At 35.1% G+C, this 18,095-nt stretch overlaps 1 protein-coding gene and 1 long non-coding RNA gene across 6 annotated transcripts; one reads left to right on the top strand and one right to left on the bottom strand.

Annotated features, from left to right (window-relative positions):
• Nucleotides 1–6,320: 6,320 nt before the first annotated feature.
• On the bottom strand, nt 6,321–12,679 carry LOC107774315 (uncharacterized). Of its 4 annotated transcripts, none has more exons than XR_012702041.1 (4): nt 11,943–12,679; nt 10,201–11,650; nt 7,233–7,354; nt 6,321–6,789 (listed from the first exon to the last, which is right to left on the bottom strand). It is a non-coding gene; the product is annotated as an uncharacterized LOC107774315 (long non-coding RNA). The 4 variants fall into 4 exon arrangements; XR_012702040.1 differs by having other exon boundaries at nt 10,201–10,390; XR_001645471.2 differs by lacking the exon at nt 11,943–12,679 and having other exon boundaries at nt 10,201–10,390; nt 11,445–11,936.
• A 143-nt stretch (nt 12,680–12,822) lies between these two features.
• On the top strand, nt 12,823–17,438 carry LOC107774314 (transcription factor bHLH35). Of its 2 annotated transcripts, none has more exons than XM_016593812.2 (5): nt 12,823–13,024; nt 13,156–13,318; nt 13,704–13,961; nt 14,105–14,275; nt 17,157–17,438. In XM_016593812.2, the coding sequence occupies exons 1-5, from the start codon at nt 12,951–12,953 to the stop codon at nt 17,244–17,246; spliced, it is 756 nt and encodes a 251-aa protein (XP_016449298.1). In that variant the 5' UTR covers nt 12,823–12,950; the 3' UTR covers nt 17,247–17,438. The 2 variants fall into 2 exon arrangements, with proteins under 2 accessions (XP_016449298.1, XP_016449299.1); XM_016593813.2 differs by having other exon boundaries at nt 12,825–13,024; nt 13,159–13,318.
• Nucleotides 17,439–18,095: the final 657 nt, after the last annotated feature.

Raw genomic sequence — 18,095 nt, 5'->3', positions numbered from 1 at the left:
GCCCAAATGGCCTCCTTTTCCGATTTTGTTCGTTTTAGCTCAAATCTTGCACGTTTCGCCCCTACTTGCTCCCGAATCATTCCTACACTTTAAAACACTTCAAATTAACATAAATCATAGCATTTAACATCCCGAATTCACGAAACAAAAGTAAAATATGAGGCGATATACATAGAAATATATATACTTTAAGCAAAACATCAACACCTCACACTTAGACTCTTGCTCGTCCTCGAGCAATGGGACTATCCAATAAACCCCCAACTACGTACAAGTCTCAATTATGGAGGAGCACCTTAAACTTTAACCACACACTATACCCTTGACTATTATCAATACCGGTACACAAGTATGAACACACAAAATTTCACATTATTCCCGTTTAAGCATACCCAAGTATAATATTTCAATTCAATAAATTCCAACAACCTATTTGTCACCACCCAACCTCAGAAGCCGACTTGCAACCACTAAGCACCCCCAATTCATGCACTTACCCAACACGAAAGTTTACAACATTACCAATCATTCATGAGATCATGTGCCCTTACCAACAAACAAAAGAGTGAATATATATAGTCCACACATTCAAATATACTTTTGAATATAGAGATTAAGGACATCGCACAATTGAACAAAATTCGCTCACTCTCACAAAGAATTCATATGCATCTTGTGGTCGTACCATAAGCTTGCCCGTAGTGTAGATATCCACTAATTTAAGCTAGCCAAATCTAGGATCAATTAGGACTTTAAGGTTGTAATGTAGGCTAAGGGACGGGTAGGATATATTTAGAAATAGTGACTAACCCTCCTAACCACTTTAATACACTACATTCACAATTCAAGCACATATTCTTCTCAACCAATTCACTTGCCATATATATCATAGCCCTCTTTTCAATTAAGCACGTCTATATTTCCACTAGCACAAATCAATAAGAATTGGAGGTGTGTATTTTCTCCATTATTTGAACTATCATATTTTTTTCTCTTTTCTTGCAATTTTTCTTTTCCTTTCTCTTTTTTTTTCTTTTCTTCACACACTCCATACATTAAGGTTCATTGGCTAGTGACTTTTGATTTCAACTTTAGTACACCAACAAGCCCTTCCATGGTTCCACTCAAAAGCTACTCCCCAATCTCTAACCTTACTTATTTTAGCGACTAAGTGCCTTAGGAGGTAAAGGTTCAATCAATATCAAATTAAGAACAAAATAGGGGTATGACTTGTAATGTGGTTGCCAAAGAAATGGTCTATAGGCTCAAAAGGGCTAGCAACGGTTTTTTTTTTTATTTTCTTATGTGACAAGCACATCTACGATCAAGCAAGAAAATGTCTACGTCATCTTCTAGATTAGCACAACTTACAATTTCGTTTCAATTAACACATGGGGCAAGTTCTAGACTATACAGGATAGCACAGAAAATCACAAATCCTCACACACACGTTGCACATGACTCAATCAAAACGGTTCTGTTCAACTCTCAAGTCAAGCAAGCACACATAATTGAGAAATTTAAGCAATATTGCACTATGTGGCATACAAGTCGAACAACTGAGAAAAAGCGCCACAAAATAGGCTATTTACTTTACTTAGGCATCAAAATTCAAACCAAATATATGGGATAATAGAATGTACGTCATAGCCTAATGTGCCAGCATCAACCATGTCAATGAGTATCTTAGAGCGACTCAGCTTCTTCCTAAACTACTCCTAAAAAAATTAAAAATAAAGTACCCGGTTTGAGCTACACCCTTAGGAAAGAACCGGCGCCCAAAGAAAAACCAAGGGATACTACCTAACTATCCTAAAAAAAATCTTTTTGGTATTTTTAATCGGACTTTATCCCTCAAGAAAATTGTCCAAAAGATCCATCGTCGGGAAAAGTCTGAACTTTTTCTATTTATTTTTTTTCAATTTTTGTTTTTTTACCTAGACTATGTCTATTACGAGTTCTAAAAGAAAAACTAAATAAAAAAATAGTTTTATACAATTACACTTTAGAAAGTAGTTTTCCCACCCCATACTTATTCTATGCATAGTCCTCGATGCATGATCATAGAGAAAAATATTAAACAAGGGTAAGAAATACTCCCTGAGGCCTTCTCGGGCCTAGCTCGGACATGATCCTCATTATTAAGGGTCGGGACGACCCCACACTTAAGCTCAAACATGCTCCTCAGCTTCAACTTTGGGTACTCAGACTTCCCCTACTCTGCAAAACAAAAACAACACGAAACTTGACATTATATAAAAAAATAAAAAAATAAAAAATTAAAATACAGGCTGGGTTGCCTCCCAACAAGCGCTTGATTTAACGTCGCGGCACGATGCTATCACTTTCACCACTTTTCCTTCCACTTTGAGGATATAAATTGCGCCCCCAATTTTGCATCAATTTTTCTATCACCTTCCTGGGGCGGTGGTATAAAAATAAATGAACCAAGCAATAGATATCGCATCTTGCACTTATTGGCCTTTAAGTGGGGGATGTCGTTTTGTCTCCTTGACATCACAAATTTCAGAATATAAGCACTTTGTTCCTCATCCATTGACTCCTGAATATGCTCGACTAGATCAATTCCCATGTCACCAACTAAACACAATGTTGAAAAGTGTTTAGAATGAGGTCCAATACGCTCCAACTCCAAAATTGCATTATTTTTGACATCCTCAATTTTGCACTCTTTGTCAACCTTGACTTCATTAATAATATTTTGGTCGAATAATTAGAGTTCCTCTTTTCGCTCCTCAAGGTGGCCAGTATCCACAAAAATTGGTTGTAGGGCATCAGACGCCTCAACCTTTTTATTCATATTGATCATGAATGTCATGGATATCTAAGCCAAATTGGTTTATCTCTTGCCTGAGCTCAGTTCTTCCTTCTATCAGTTGTTCTGTCATATTTGAAATACCATCACGGAGAAACTCCTGAGATTTTATCAGTTTAGCTTGTTCCTCTAGCCAAGATTGGCTCACTATATCTGCTTCTTCAAAATAGTCTTCTTGTGGGAACTCGCTCTCTTCATCGAATTGAGATTCTTCTTGGAAATTGGCCATTAATTCGTCCATTCTAGCCTGGAGTCTTTTGATCGTTAAGGCATCAAAACTTTGTTGCTCGACTATTTGCCTCATCATGTTCTGTTGCTCGGCTATTTGCCTTATCATGTCCATAATACGAGCCATGCTTTCCATATCCTCCACTTCCATACTCCTATCAAACTCATAAACAATATTAGAAACATTATAATAAGAACTCTGAGAAGGATAACAAGAATTAGGACAACCATCCCAATGACCATCTTGACCACCACATATATTACAAATATTCCACTCAAATAATTGAGATTGTGCGCACAACTCGCTCCCGGGAAAATTCTGACAATTTTTCCACCAGTGAGGTCCTCCACAATATGGACAAGGATCATCATAAAACGAATAACCAATATTCGACCAATTATCATTCCAAGAAGCCATGTCAACAAAGATAATAAAATATTAAACTAAGATAAAAATAAAAAAGAAACTTGAATAGACAAAGAGTAAAAATCTAATCTAGCAGTCTTAGTTAATTTCTAAGTCCCCCGCAATGGCGCACAAAACTTGTTGCTCCCAAACGCACGCGCAAGTATACGTGGTCGACAAGTAATATATGATTGTAAGTCCAGATATCGTACCCACATGGACTTGTGATTAACTATTAACTAAATTAGACCAAACAATTAATCTATTCAAGTGAATCCTAACGTATGAATATTTAACTAAAATTAATCTAGAGTAACAAATTAAGAGATTAAAGAAAACAATGACAAACTTAAAGACGAATTCAATGTGAGTGAATATTCTAGAGCTATGGGTTAGCTAACAATCCCGTTGAGTTTTCCACTTAAATCATCTAAATAATTTATTTGGTTTATTGGTTGACAGGGTTAATATTGCTCGTAGCCTTCTTCCGAAGTACAACTCGCCTGTTCAAACTAATCTAACGCCTATATTCCTATGGAATTAGAATTAACAAGAACACATTTATAATTCCCGTATAATAACCAAGCAAGGCGATTAGGTATATTCCTATCCTAGCTGCAAATCCGCTCCCCCTCAGAGTTAAGATCTTGCTCTACTCAATCTTATATGCAATCTAGAATCCCCTCTCCCGAGTTCAATCTTAGATTCGTAGATAGTATTCAATTGGTGATCAAGCAATCAAACAATTAAATACAAGATTGAATAAATAACCCAAAATAATAAGAACAATTCAAGCTTCAAACTACAACGTTTATGTAGCACCCCAAAACTTTAGAACTAATAAACTATGAAATTAAAGGAAGAGAAGAGAAGCTAGTTAGAAGCCTCCTCCACGCGTGGTGTGTGTTGCCCCCACGTGAATTCTTCTTCAAAGTATGTTAGATATCTCCAAAGTGGCGTCCTCCCCTCCTAAAATAGGTTTAGTCTTGCTTTTATACGTGTCGGGTAGGTCTAGGGCCGAAATAACCTTGTCCTCGGCAAAATAGGACGAAATCCGTGTCAACGGCGCCCAGCCCGGCTCCAGGCGCCCTCCATAGCGCCCCCATATTTTCAACACTGTTTTCAGCGCCACAGGTGGTGCCAGGCTCTGCCTGTGGCGCCCAAATGGCCTCCTTTTCCGATTTTGTTCGTTTTAGCTCAAATCTTGCACGTTTCGCCCCTACTTGCTCCCGAATCATTTCTACACATAAAAACAATTCAAATTAACATAAATCATAGCATTTAACATCCCGACTTCACGAAACAAAAGTAAAATATGAGGCGATATATATAGAAATATATATACTTTAAGCTAAACATCACCCGTGCTGAGCCTGGACCCAAATTTATATAATTTTATAAAAAGAGTGGATACATTTTGATTTGTTATTAATATGGATTCAAACGCTATTATCCTGACATAAATGAATTTTATTTTGTTGGAATAGTTCACTTGATCCATTACATTTCAACTTCCAGAAGCAGAATTGTTCACTTAAATAATGGCGTATAAGTTTATTTGTAAACCGATTCATTTATCCGCTAAATTTTTATTAAATTTTTTTCATCGGCCTTCGATGATCTTTCTTAGGCTGTCTGGGTATAGAAAACTGAACTTTGAGCTTTTGCACTAGCCATTTATTAACTCCATTGAGTATCATTACCTTCAGAAGATGGAACTTTGAGCTTACACCAACAAAATGTTGTTTATGTACTGTGTGACTTCTCGCTGACTTTGTTTTCCAATGTACGTCCTTTTTTCTTTCTAAAACAAGTTATTCCTTATAGAATTTGCTGGGCATGAATTACCAGAACTTTTCAAAACGAAGCTTATAGAAATGCTCCAAAAGATTTCCTTGTTGGAGGTAAAGCATTCTCATGTTTTATAACAATTTTTCCTCCCTTGTTCAAATTGTCCCATGATGCCTCTTCAAACTTACTACTCTTAGAACTAAGAGTTTTTGACCTTATGAGCTCTTAGTTTTCCTTGTCCATAAAAATCCGAGGAAACATACTTGATGTTTTTAATTTACAATCTCTTTAACTTTTTCTGCCCAAGTGTGTCAAGAATTTAAAGTTACAGCCAACAGGTTCAAATTGCAACGTTTATCTCTTGTCTTGGACGTTATCTCAGATAACCTTTTAATGCTTTTGGTAGACCTCTCACTGAGCCATCAATGAGGTTGACTTCATCTTTGCTTTCTTAAGGAACTGTACAAATCAAGATAGACTTCATCTTTGCTTTCTCAAGCACCAACACCACCTAACTTTTCTTTATATTATTTTAACATCTTAATTAGACGCCGCCTATAGTTGGGCAGCACATGTTGGCCGAATTTTATTCTCTGCTTTGTACTTTAGTTTGTCTAAAATATAGCTTCACTGCGATGCACGTTGGATAGCCTACAAGGCGAGATAGACTTGGTTATGCTTATTTTAGCCTTATTTGCAGCCTGAGTTATAATGTTCTGATTGTCTTGCTTTATCTTTCTCTGTTGTATAAACCTTTTAAATTGCAATTCTTTTCTCCACTCTCAAGAGAAATGCGTTAGCTTATTTGCAGTCTGTCATATGAAAACATGAGTTTCATCTTCAACAGAAAAGCAAATGGGTTCTTTCTGTCATCACCGGCCACAAAAGAATTGGATTGATTAACAAGATTAGAATAGTGTACTTTTGCACTTAAAGTGAACGATTTTAAGAACTCATACTCCATAACTCCATAAGATAGGGCAACTTTATGATAATATTTTGTATAAATTAAACTGAAATTCATTTCAACGGGGAAAGAAAATTGCAAACTTGAAAGTAATTTTGAAGGGAGGAAAGACTAACATTCACCAAGAAAGTACGATGAAGATTATCTTGGTATTAAAAGGGTTGGGTTGCGGGAAAGGAAGAACATATGCCCAGAATCTCAAATTAAATTAGTACATGCATAACACTACAGCTACCGGGCAACAACAGGCCCAAGCATGCTGAGTAAAAGCTTCTGAAGCCAAAATCCTCTACCACTTTCACACACGTATATAATGGTGCAACAAGAATTAAGGTTATAATGTATGGGCAACTAAGACTAAAGAGAGAAAAGAAGCAAACACACTACTTTGGTTCCTATGTGATCCCTAAACTCAGCAAAACATGTAGCTACTGCTACATAGGAGATTCCATAAGAGCAAATTGTCAATATATAAATTTTCAAACAAAAGTAGCTTGTCCACCCCTCCTGCTATGCCTGTCATATGCAGTGTTGAATTTGTCAGCAAGCTCGTTCATTATGCTGCAACCACCAAAGAAAATAAAAATATCTTAGATACTGAAGGAAAATATTTTGTTAGAAATCTCCACACATAAATAAGCTAGGAACACACCTATTTATAATAGCATGAACCGGATACTTTAAATATGGCTCATGGACTTTAGTAAATCAGAGATGGCCAAGGCAACTGCGTCACCTGGTTGCACTTAAAATCTGTGGTATTAATTTGTTAGAATTTCTTTACCGGATTGAACTATTCCAGACTTATTGACCTATTTTAATACTAAATAAATTGCAGATGATGTTTTACTAATAAACAGTCTGCAGATGAGTGAAGAGCTCATTTGAGAGATGAAGCTGCCGATTGACCTCATCAATTTAGTAGTCTTCTCAAAATTCCTAAATTATGGACATAAAACTATCTGAAGAGAAGAAAAGCCCATAGGAGTATCTGTATCACTCACTGCTTCATACTTCTCCGTTATCCAGCAGCCCCAATTAAGTATCTCTGATGAATTATTCCATTTCTTAATAATCATGATGTCCGGACCAGCTTATGCGCACCTCAACTAATTCTAGGTGTTACCTGCAAAGATCCGTTCCAGTAGGAATTTTGAGATGTCATGACATAGAATCATTATGTTATGTTACATACTTAGTAAATCAAGGTTTTACACATCACACTGGAAGCAGAGATTTTATAAAGTCATGGAAGCAAAGATTTATAAAGTCATGACACAATTAAAAAAAGTCATTATGTACGAAATGAGCTTTCAAGAAATGACGCCCCAAATGTTGTTTACTTTACCATTCAGGCAATCTTCTTAAAAGACCAAATCAATTTGCATTTAGCATTGCCTCTTTAACTCCTAGGTTTATATACTGAAACAACCTAAAAAAGAGTTTATCGTGAAGACTTTAAAGAGGTAACAAACCACATCTTCAAGTGAACCAACTCCAAAATGTTTTAGTATAATGAAGTTAGCAACACCATAATAAATATGTGCACTTTTAAATTACTGTGTCACAGGAAAAACTTACTGAAAACCTAGATAAAGTCTTTAAATTGCAATACACAGTACGCCAACGCTGTTTTCAATTGAAGTAAATGAATAAATTGTACAAAATATCGATACTTTCTTTTCTTTTCTTTTTCCTTTCAGAATACAGATGCTTTCATTGGCGGCTAGAAAGCAATTTAGATGTAGCGAAATTAAATCCCAGAAACCGATCAACAAAGGTGCTATGTTGTCTTTGAACTATTTTAAAATCAATAAACACGAAGCATGCTATTAAGAATGGGAATATATGGAGTAGAAGAAAAAACCTTTTAAATATCAAACAAGCTTCAGTTTATACTGTTTTTTGCTTACTCTAACTCATGTCTAAAATATTCAAACCATTGGCATGCTAAATGGCCAACTTGTGTTTTAAAGACCGGACTTGCCGTAGAAAGTAGCAACATCCTTTTGCTTTCTTATTCTGCTCTTCTTTTCTTGTATCATCTATTGGATCCAAAGAAGTACTGGTTAGTCACTCTTCATTCATTTCTAATAACCTATTCTTAGTAAAATATTGACCTTGTCTCGGGACAACTTTGGTTAAGTTCCTATGATTCATGGGTAATCAATTAACACAGCTCCTCATCCCGTCAGAGTTATTTCTTTGAAAAGACAAATCACATAAAAAGCCGGAAGAAATGAGATGAAATTTATTTTTTATCAAGGAGGGGTTGAAATTACCAAACTTGAATGCAGAATCCAACATATTTACATTAGATATTGCAAACTAACTGAATCAAATGATACGCATGATGAGTCACATTCTTGCAGAAGCTAAGAATATATTGAAGTAAGAAAGGCAGAGTTAAAACATGAACAAGAATAAGTGATTTTCCTACCAAAGTTAGTCCGACCAAGAAATTGAGCTATCGACCCCTGCAGTAGTCTTAGAATACAGAATATTTTCCAATTGAGAGAGATATGGTGTAAGTTTGATTTCGAGTAGCTTGTCTAAAGGGAGTTCAAAGAAGTCACACCAAGATCGAAGAATGAACTTACTATATACACTGCAAATGTGATAAATTGGAAAAATAAGATACTTCATATTTGTAAATCACAAATATTCTATTTCCTCCAGTTGGTTTGCCAATAAAGCACACTCCTCAAGAGTGTCATATATGCCTTTAATGTTGTCCTCTTTAATCATGTCCAATTCATATTGTAGGGAAGTACCAAGGTCACCAAGGCAGTTGTGAAATTGAGTAACACCCAAGTTAGGCTATCTGAGTTTTGCTTCTTATTAGCAGAAGTTCTGACACGTGGTACAAAATTTAAATTGGACTGTATTTCTCGAAAATAACTGCACATTTAATGGATACGACCCACTAAAGGTGACCACATATGTTAAGACTCCATGGGGGATTTGGAGGGGGGGGGGGAGGGGATTGGTTTAGCAGATTAAGATATTCTAAATCACAACGGGATAAGGAGTTATGAGTTTAGAGCAGATAAGAAATAGGTGGAATTACTTCAAATTAGTGAGTTTATAGTGAAAAAAGTGTGTACTTCAATGTTCTCACTTTTCATACAGATAAATCATAGAATATTACAGTTAGTTACCAAATTTCTGAAATTAATGTTATGTCCAGTGGTTGAGATCTTCCATTTATGCGACATTGTGATTTGCTTGTTTAGCCATGGAAGTGTTAGCTAAAAATTTGGGGCAGTTCAAAATTATATACTTTCTTGAATTTTGCTATTATCTAGAAAGAACAAAAAAAATGGAAACCTTATTATTTTTTTTCCTTTTATTGCTGGACGTTTGGTCTTTTGTGCAAATTCATCCAGATTGTGGTTTTGTAGCTAACCTATTGTTCGGAATAGAGCCCGACGTTGTATCCTTAGCACTGAACCAACGTCCCGAGGGCAATTTGAGTTGATATTTGTGATTGCAGTCTTCTATTTATTTCTGAAGCAAGTTGCCAAAGGAACTTTTAGGTACTACATTTGTGCTCAAAACAATTTTCTTACTCTTGATGTAGCTTACTTACTGTCAAATATAATTACTTCCTACATAATTTTCATTACATATGATGTAACTTCAGGAAAAGAGAAATCTCTATATAATGTCAGAAAACTTATTTGGCACAATAGCGCCGACAAATGATGAAAATAAGTACTTTATGTAAACCAGATTCATCACCATATCTTTCCATTTCTATCAAAAAGGGATGGAAGTGATATTAACTGGACTCACAATGTAAACACTCACATAAGGCAAACATATCAAACATGAGAATTTTCTCCTCCGAATTTTGTGGTGTATCTGTATAACAACAACAACAACAACAACAACAACGGCCCAGTGTAATCCCACTAGTGGGGATTACACTGGGAAGAAACTGTATAAGGAACACAAATCATCACTTACAAGGGTATCTGTAGGTACTTCAATTTCTTCAACAACTTCTCCAACTATGCTGTCAAACATTTCCTAAGAGACGCTTCCGTTAATCAACTGACACTGATTAAGGTCTTGATTGCTTTCATGGCATGCTATTCCAACTTCATGGGGTTGTCACAGTTGCAGAGAGCATAATCATGCATTCCAAACCATATAACTATATTTTGGGCATGGGTTAGAAGAAGATTTGCCCCAAGTTAATCTTGAAATAAAGATGAGATCTTTGGAAACATGAAATCAGTCACACATTCACAAGCCCATATGCATTCTTACAATTAAATAACCATCATAGAGAGCTTAAAATGTGCATATACTACGGAAAGAAGAGGTCACATATATGGTGATAGGTGATGTAAATCAATATATTAGCTAATGGATCTACAAGGTCTTAGGAATCTGTTGGCCAAATCAAGGTCGTTAAACACATTACACATAGCAATTTTGGCATTGTCCTGCAGCTATAGTTGCCAAGTATTTGACTCTACAGCCCATTGCGGCAACCCTCTTAGGACCTTTTCGTATATGTTCACTTTACCTATTTCTTTTTTTGAAAAAGTCTGTCATAGAAGGTTTTAAATCCGGATGGCCATATTAGCACGTGAAGATGAATGGCTGACACCAAGTGGGTTCATTAACTTGTTGGGTTACAACAATTTTCCTACATCCCATTAGTTGTTAAAAGCTAATGCTCAGCAAAATAAAAACAAAATATCCTGGGAATTCTCGGACTTTATTACTTTATTGAAGCACATGTATTCTTTAGTCAAAAAGTCTCGACAACTGCACCATTATCGAGTAGACTTGATGTGTGCTTACATTGTTTACAATCATTTTCAAAAATCCATGTCATAGTTTTTAGCACAAATGAATTGCAGTCTCATTGACTGTAATATGAGTTAGAAGATTTTCATCCATTTCTGTATTTTTAAACTGCCTTCTCTGTGCAATGTCATATGCAATTCTGGATCTGTCAGATAAGAACCTGGCAATTGTGTATGTGCTATAAAAAAAATTCTACGTAAGATTCTTGAGATATCACATTTGCCGCAGACCTTATGTTCGCTGAAAAGACAAATTGAACAATATGCTAAAGAAGCAAGTCAAGCCTGCGATTCTTATTTTGCAGTTTATGGTTTGGAGATATAGAGGATACAATCATTTCCAATAGGGAGAAAGATAGTTCAAACAAATAATTATTGCAAAATTTTTACCTTCACTCCTTCAGATGGAACTAAAAATCTCTCCGCATAGGACTTAGAAGTACAAAAGATCAATATTGTGGACAAAAAGGTCAATGCTTCTCCTTTCTTAAAAAAAGGCCAAAGTGTTCTGTTTGCAATTGCTTGCAGGATCGCAGATTCAGCATAAGCCAGTTCTCTTTCCTTATCCAACTTCCCAAACCTTAATCCAAATCAAACTACGAAGTAAAATATGCCAAGCAGTTGGTTATCACTTTTTAAATATTAAAACCAAAAAGAGGCACCTCATCCTGGAATCATTTATAGTATCGAATTGCCATTAATCCTATGTCCGCTTTAACTAAAAACTTAACTCATATATGTAGTTCGTTATATGTCAGTTCATAATCCAAGTAGAGCCATAAGATTTATCAAGATGAAAGAGAAAGCTAACTAAAAGAACTAAGTCGAACTTGTCAGCAGAGTAGCCCACAACAAGGAACATGAAATTTTAGCAAAAGCAAGTCTCACCTCTCAGCAGAATTCGTAATTTTACGTTTCAGCAGCGCCAACACGGAGAACAACAGGAGGAAGAAAATGAATCACCCAGCAGCCGTAAAAAGAAAATTGAACTGTGCAAACAGTGAGTCCAACAGCGTTGGCAGCCACGTTTTACACTCGTCGCTCTTTGAAGATACATATCCAGCACTGACTCCAACCCTATGAGAATGAGCTCAACCCAAATTACATAGCTTTAATTCCAAACCTAAAAGGGAACGACAGAGATCTACCAACACAGACACAAGGGAAGATTGAAGAATTGCACACCACGTGTTTGACAAAAGAAAGTACACCTCAACACCTGATCATAGACGCGGCAAATATCCTATTACAAATGGTCATCTTCTCCAGTGGTGTGAAGAGTTATAGTGGAAGCAACTTGGGGGTACAATTCGACCAGAACTCTTGGAATATAAAAAAAAACACAGGAACAAAATCAACAGCCCACAATACGCAGCTTTAATTCCAATCTTAGTGAGAAAACAAAGGGAAACAGAGAGATCCATACGAAAAGAATCTAAAGAGAGGCAGAGAGGAGAGAAAGAGAGAGAGCACAGGGTGAGATGAGAAATTGAAGACCGTCCTGGCGCTTAGGTGTTGAAGAAATAGGATGTACACGAGAACAGCTTTAAGCCACTTAGAGGGAACATTTCCGAAAATAACCCCGAAGCAGGACGACGAAGAGCTCCTCAACTCGCGCTTCTAAATAAGTAGAAAAGAAAAGAATAGGATTGTGGACGGCAGGGATAAATTAGAGCTTTCCACGAAGCATCAAAATAAAACCAGAAATATATTTAGAGAAGAAAAAAATAAGCGCACGTGCTATTTTTCTCATCTATATATACCTACGCCCCCTCTTCTCAACTCTGTCCCTTTTTTTTAAAGCTTACATCCCCTTTACCCACAAAAGATTTAAAGCATAACGTGTCTCCTCCTTCTGCTTCCTTCTCACTCCACCCCCTCTCTCTCCCCAAGAAGATGGAGAACATCGGTGATGAGTATAAGAATTATTGGGAAACAAACATGTTCTTACAAAACGAAGAACTCGATAGGTACATAAACTTTCATTTTTATTATATTTCTTCTGGATTGAGTGTTCAGATTCTTTTTCACTTATATTTTTCTTTTGGAGCACCAAGAAATGATTTGAAATTTGCATAAGTGATTGATTGAATTAATGCAGCAGCTACTTCGATGAGGCAATCTCGGCATACTATGATTCAAGCTCGCCGGACGGGGCACAATCATCGTTGGCATCCAAAAACATTGTGTCAGAAAGGAATAGGAGGAAGAAGCTAAATGAGAGGTTATTTGCACTTAGAGCTGTGGTCCCAAACATTAGCAAGGTGACCAATTATATTTTGAATCACTTATGGTGAATAAAAGAAAAGGGGAAAAAATTGTTTTGCCTAGTTTCATTATTGCTCTTTCCCTCTTATTTTCCCCAATAGAAATTACATAATACATTAATACTACTTTTATTACCATTGAATACCCCACCCCACTTCCACACCCTCAACCTTTATTGCTGACAATGTATTACTCACTACGTTCAATTTTACTTGTCAAACTTTGAACTTTTCACGTCCCTTAACAAATAATCGCCATTAATGATAGCATTTCAAAAGGTCTTGAGAAATAATTTTGAAAATGATCAATTAATGATAAGGGTAAAACAAGAAAAAAAATACTGTCTTTCTCTCGATTTAGTATATTATTGTGAGTTTTCAGATGGATAAAGCCTCAATAATCAAAGATGCAATTGATTACATTCAAGAATTGCATGATCAAGAAAGGAGAATTCAAGCAGAGATATCAGAGCTTGAATCTGGAAGGTCAAAGAAGAATACGAGTGTTGAATTTGATCAAGATGGGAGCTTTGATGCAAAGCCTAAAAGATCAAGAACACTTGAGCAGCAGTATGGTTATGATTCTTCTGGATCAACTACAAGATCATCACCATCCTCTTCTCCTGTTGAAGTTCTTGAGGTAATTAATTAATACTCCAAGAAAATAAAGTCAAACAGATGACAAAACAGACTTTTCATTCATTCACATTATAGTGATCCCCATCCTCCTAAAAGAAAGGAGGAAAAAAACAAGAAGTTACTTATTAATTTAATTTTTATTAGTTGAGGGTATCTTCAATGGGAGAAAAAACAGTGGTGGTGAGCCTCACTTGCAGCAAAAGAACAGACACAATGGTAAAAGTTTGTGAGATCTTTGAATCTTTGAATATCAAAATCATTAGTGCAAATATCACTGCTTTCTCTGGGAGGCTTCTCAAGACAGCTTTCATTGAGGTAAGAATCTTTTTATGGCCTTGTTTTCTCTGTTTTTATTCTCTTTTTTGTTTCTTTTCTTTTCCATTGTTTTTCCCTTCTCTTCTGTGTATTCTTTGTCTAACTTTCTTTTTTTATTTATTCCCTTGTCTGAACTTTTGCTTTTTAGAATTGAGATAATTCCACTAATAACCCCCAAAATTTTTATGGTTACAAAATTTAATTTCTTCAAGCATTTAAGGCTTACACGTGCATCCATGTCAAGTAAATTAAGCCTCAATTGGACTATGTCCAAGTTTTGTTTAAACAACGTAATAAAGGGTTGAATAAAGAAAATAAATACAAGTTTATATGAATTTTCATTTTCTTTAAAACTATAATACAGTAGGTAGAGGGCAATCATCAAGTATAGATCCTCTTATCTGCCCGAAAAAACTAATGTTACGCAAGTTTAGAATTGATACTTAGAGTGATATTCGCCGTCCAAAAAAGAATGACACAATTTAAATTTTAATATTTAAAGTTTTAAATGTTGACTGCACATTCGGACATAAATTTTTAAATTTTTTAAAATAAATTTGTAAATTTGTTAAATTTTTTTAACAATCCAAAATATTCAAAAGACATGAAAAAATCACAGTAAAAAACAACTCGTTCGAGTCTTAAAACCCAAAATGTATCATACTTTTTGGAACAGAGGAAGTAGTAAATAATGTTTTGTTGATTTAAAAAAAATTTAACTTATATGCATTATTGATAATTAATTGTACCTAACTTGCATTTTTTGCAAGTTATCTACTCACACTCGATATAATTTTTTTTTAAAATAATCTAATAATATATAAATCTTTTCTATTATTAGTACTAGTATAGTCTCTTCAAAAAGAGAACTAGTTCACAGGGTGGTTATGTAATTGCAATTCTTTTTTAATCGGGAAAACTGGAAAAGAAAAGAAAAACAAATACACATCTCATGAAATTCTTTAAATAAAAGGGGGTTTTGTGCAATTACAAAAGGCAAAATAATCTGTAGAGCGTGGATATCAAGCTCTTATGGTGCAAGTGCACCATGTCTAGCACAAATCTTTATTTCCTGAAGTCAGGACAGGCATCAACAGGTCATACACAATATAAAATAATGAATTATCCCTTTATATAAGGAATTAAAAAATGGAAGCACTTAAATATTTAAATTGTGTTACTTTCTTTTAATTAATTTTATGAATTATTTAATTGTATGGTTGAGACAACTTGTGGATCAGTTTTCCAAGTAAACTTATAAAAGTGTTTTCTATTTATTGTTAGGCCCAAAACTAATACATGGTCCAATATTTTGACAAACTAATACATGGTCCAATATTTTTGTCAAGGATGTGGGACCAAATGATAAATAAGGGCCCTACTAAGGAAATAATCTTTCTATGGCCCACTTGAATAAATAAAGTTTGATTATGCGGAGTGCAGCATATTATTAGGGGGTATTATTTTATTGTCAATGATTAGCAGTAAAATACAGACTATCCTCTAGAAGTATCTTTACTATATACCGGATCTTCAAGGAGATTAACCAGATTTGAGGGGTTTTTAGTTAATCCCATACATTTTCCTTAATAAATTTTCTCCGGAATTTTGAATTCTTTTTGCAGTTTTTCGGTGTTAGTCGAGATTTTCTTTTCTTTATTCTCCAAAACACACACACCCGAAAAAAAAAAAAACACCTGACTTCGAGTTAGGTTTACTCTCTTTTCTAGGTCATATATATAATGGAAATAGAAATAAAGTAACTGAATTTCCATTAGCAATGAATTTGGTGGAATTAAAAAAAGAATTGACCTTGGAATTACTATCTTACGCAATTTTCTAGGTATCGACTCAATTTAGTCTTTTGCATGCATATAAAGAAGTTAAGGCACGTTTGAATACGGAAAGAAATATATTTTACCACTAAAAGGGTATTATGCGCACAGTAAAGAACGTGCGATATATCAAAAGTCTTTCTAAATTGCAGAATGAAAATGAAATAATCATATTTATTTAACGTCAATCGTTCAAATTATTGGAGAAAGAAATTGGAAAAGGTCTTCGATCAGTGATGTTAACGTATATAAATTTCCATTTCCTTTTCAATTCTTACATCCTAATCATTTACTTAGCACTCGATCTTTAATTTGAAGTCTAATCATATAATTTTCAACCACCCCCCTCCCCGGTATTTGAGAGGACATAATACAAGCTTCTCTTCGAATTCCACTATGTTTAATTTTGAAGGGAAAGTTTATTTACTCTTCATTGGAAAATGGTTTCGTCTTTTCCCATTGAGACAAGAAAAAAATAATAAGTAATAATTTGGAACAGAAGAAACAGGAAAATAGAACCAAGAAAAGGGTTGTTAACGAAAAAGGCGTCAACTAAACCAAAAAAATTATGTTTTCTTTGAAATGCTGCTTGTCCGTATATGTCACTCGCCAAAAAGTTGTAAAAAATCATTCACGTGTTGATTCACTGCAGCAATTATTAACCATAATCATTCATTTATTATTTTAATGCGTCTAGCGTTAAATACCAAAATTTTTATGATAAGGGTGAAATTACTATAGTTTTGCAAGTTTAAGAATGAAAACTTGTCAACAAGCCCCCTCGTGCTAACCGTCGCATATACATTCTTGAAACTTTAACGTTACAAGGTATGGTATTTTAACTCAAGGTAGTCTTTTACCTTGAGTTACATTCCATAGACCTTCCAATAAACTTCTGACAAGATTAAGCTGTTTGACAATATAATTAACCATCCTTTTATAGTTAGATGGATTGCTGATGTTTTGAATGTTGTAACTAATTAATGATCATTTCTTAAAAGTTCAATAATGTATACTATTAGTTAACATTGATTTGTCTTTTCCAGGCTGATGAGGAAGAGAAGGAACTTTTGAAGATGAGGATTGAAACTGCTATAGCTACTCTAAATGATCCAGATAGCCCTGTGAGCACTTAGAACAACAATGATAATGAGGATTTATTTCCAAAGGAGTTGTTTTTTTTTTCTCTCGTTATTTCTACGGTTCTACCTCCTCCTCCTTCTCCTTACATCTTGGCCTGCAGCTTTGTTTGACTGTTTATATAGTTTGTAGTTGGTGTTTTTCACAAGAAATCCCAGTCAATGAAAGTTTTACCTTTCTCGTCCTTAGTCTGATCCTGTCTAAATTTATATAAGTTTCCTAAATTTGATGCATGCCTCATGGTGCAATCAAGTTAGGAAACAAGACTATATTAGTGGGTAGAACTGAAGAAACAAGACCATACATTGTAGGGGAAAATTTTAATTTGGTCCCCTGAGATAGACAGCATGTATATCTTGTGGGCACCATAAAGGTCCCAAGGCCGGCAACCCAGCAAACCCGCATTCGTACCTTTAATCAGGCACATGTTGCCTACAACGTAACTATCCTGGAGCCAAAATTTAAAAATTATGTATTCAGGATTTTATTTCTTTTAAGCTATTGAGGTTTTAAATTAATAATTGATACTTATATATTATTTAATTAATTTCTTAAGACAAATGCAGAGTTTGGACCAAGACTATTGAGTTCAGTCGAAGGCCTAACCTAAACTCTAGCTCCGCCGCGCCCTTGTCTACCTTGGCTTTTTATATAATCTGCTTCGAACTTAATTCAAGTACAAACATTACAGATCCGTGTCCCTTAACGGATCGGACGCCGAGGTTGTGACAACTTCTCACAAATCAGTGATCATTTTCAACCCTATTAATGAACCGTGTCGGGACCCAATCTGGTATAAAAGAGGCCCCGCTTCTCCAGCATAGGACATCGGATCATCTTCAAAA

The sequence above is a fragment of the Nicotiana tabacum genome, chromosome 18 (assembly GCF_000715075.1).
Source record: "Nicotiana tabacum cultivar K326 chromosome 18, ASM71507v2, whole genome shotgun sequence".
Taxonomy (NCBI): Eukaryota; Viridiplantae; Streptophyta; class Magnoliopsida; order Solanales; family Solanaceae; genus Nicotiana; species Nicotiana tabacum.
The sequence above is the reverse complement of the archived record's forward strand: the minus strand, read 5'-3'. Positions and strand labels throughout refer to the sequence as shown.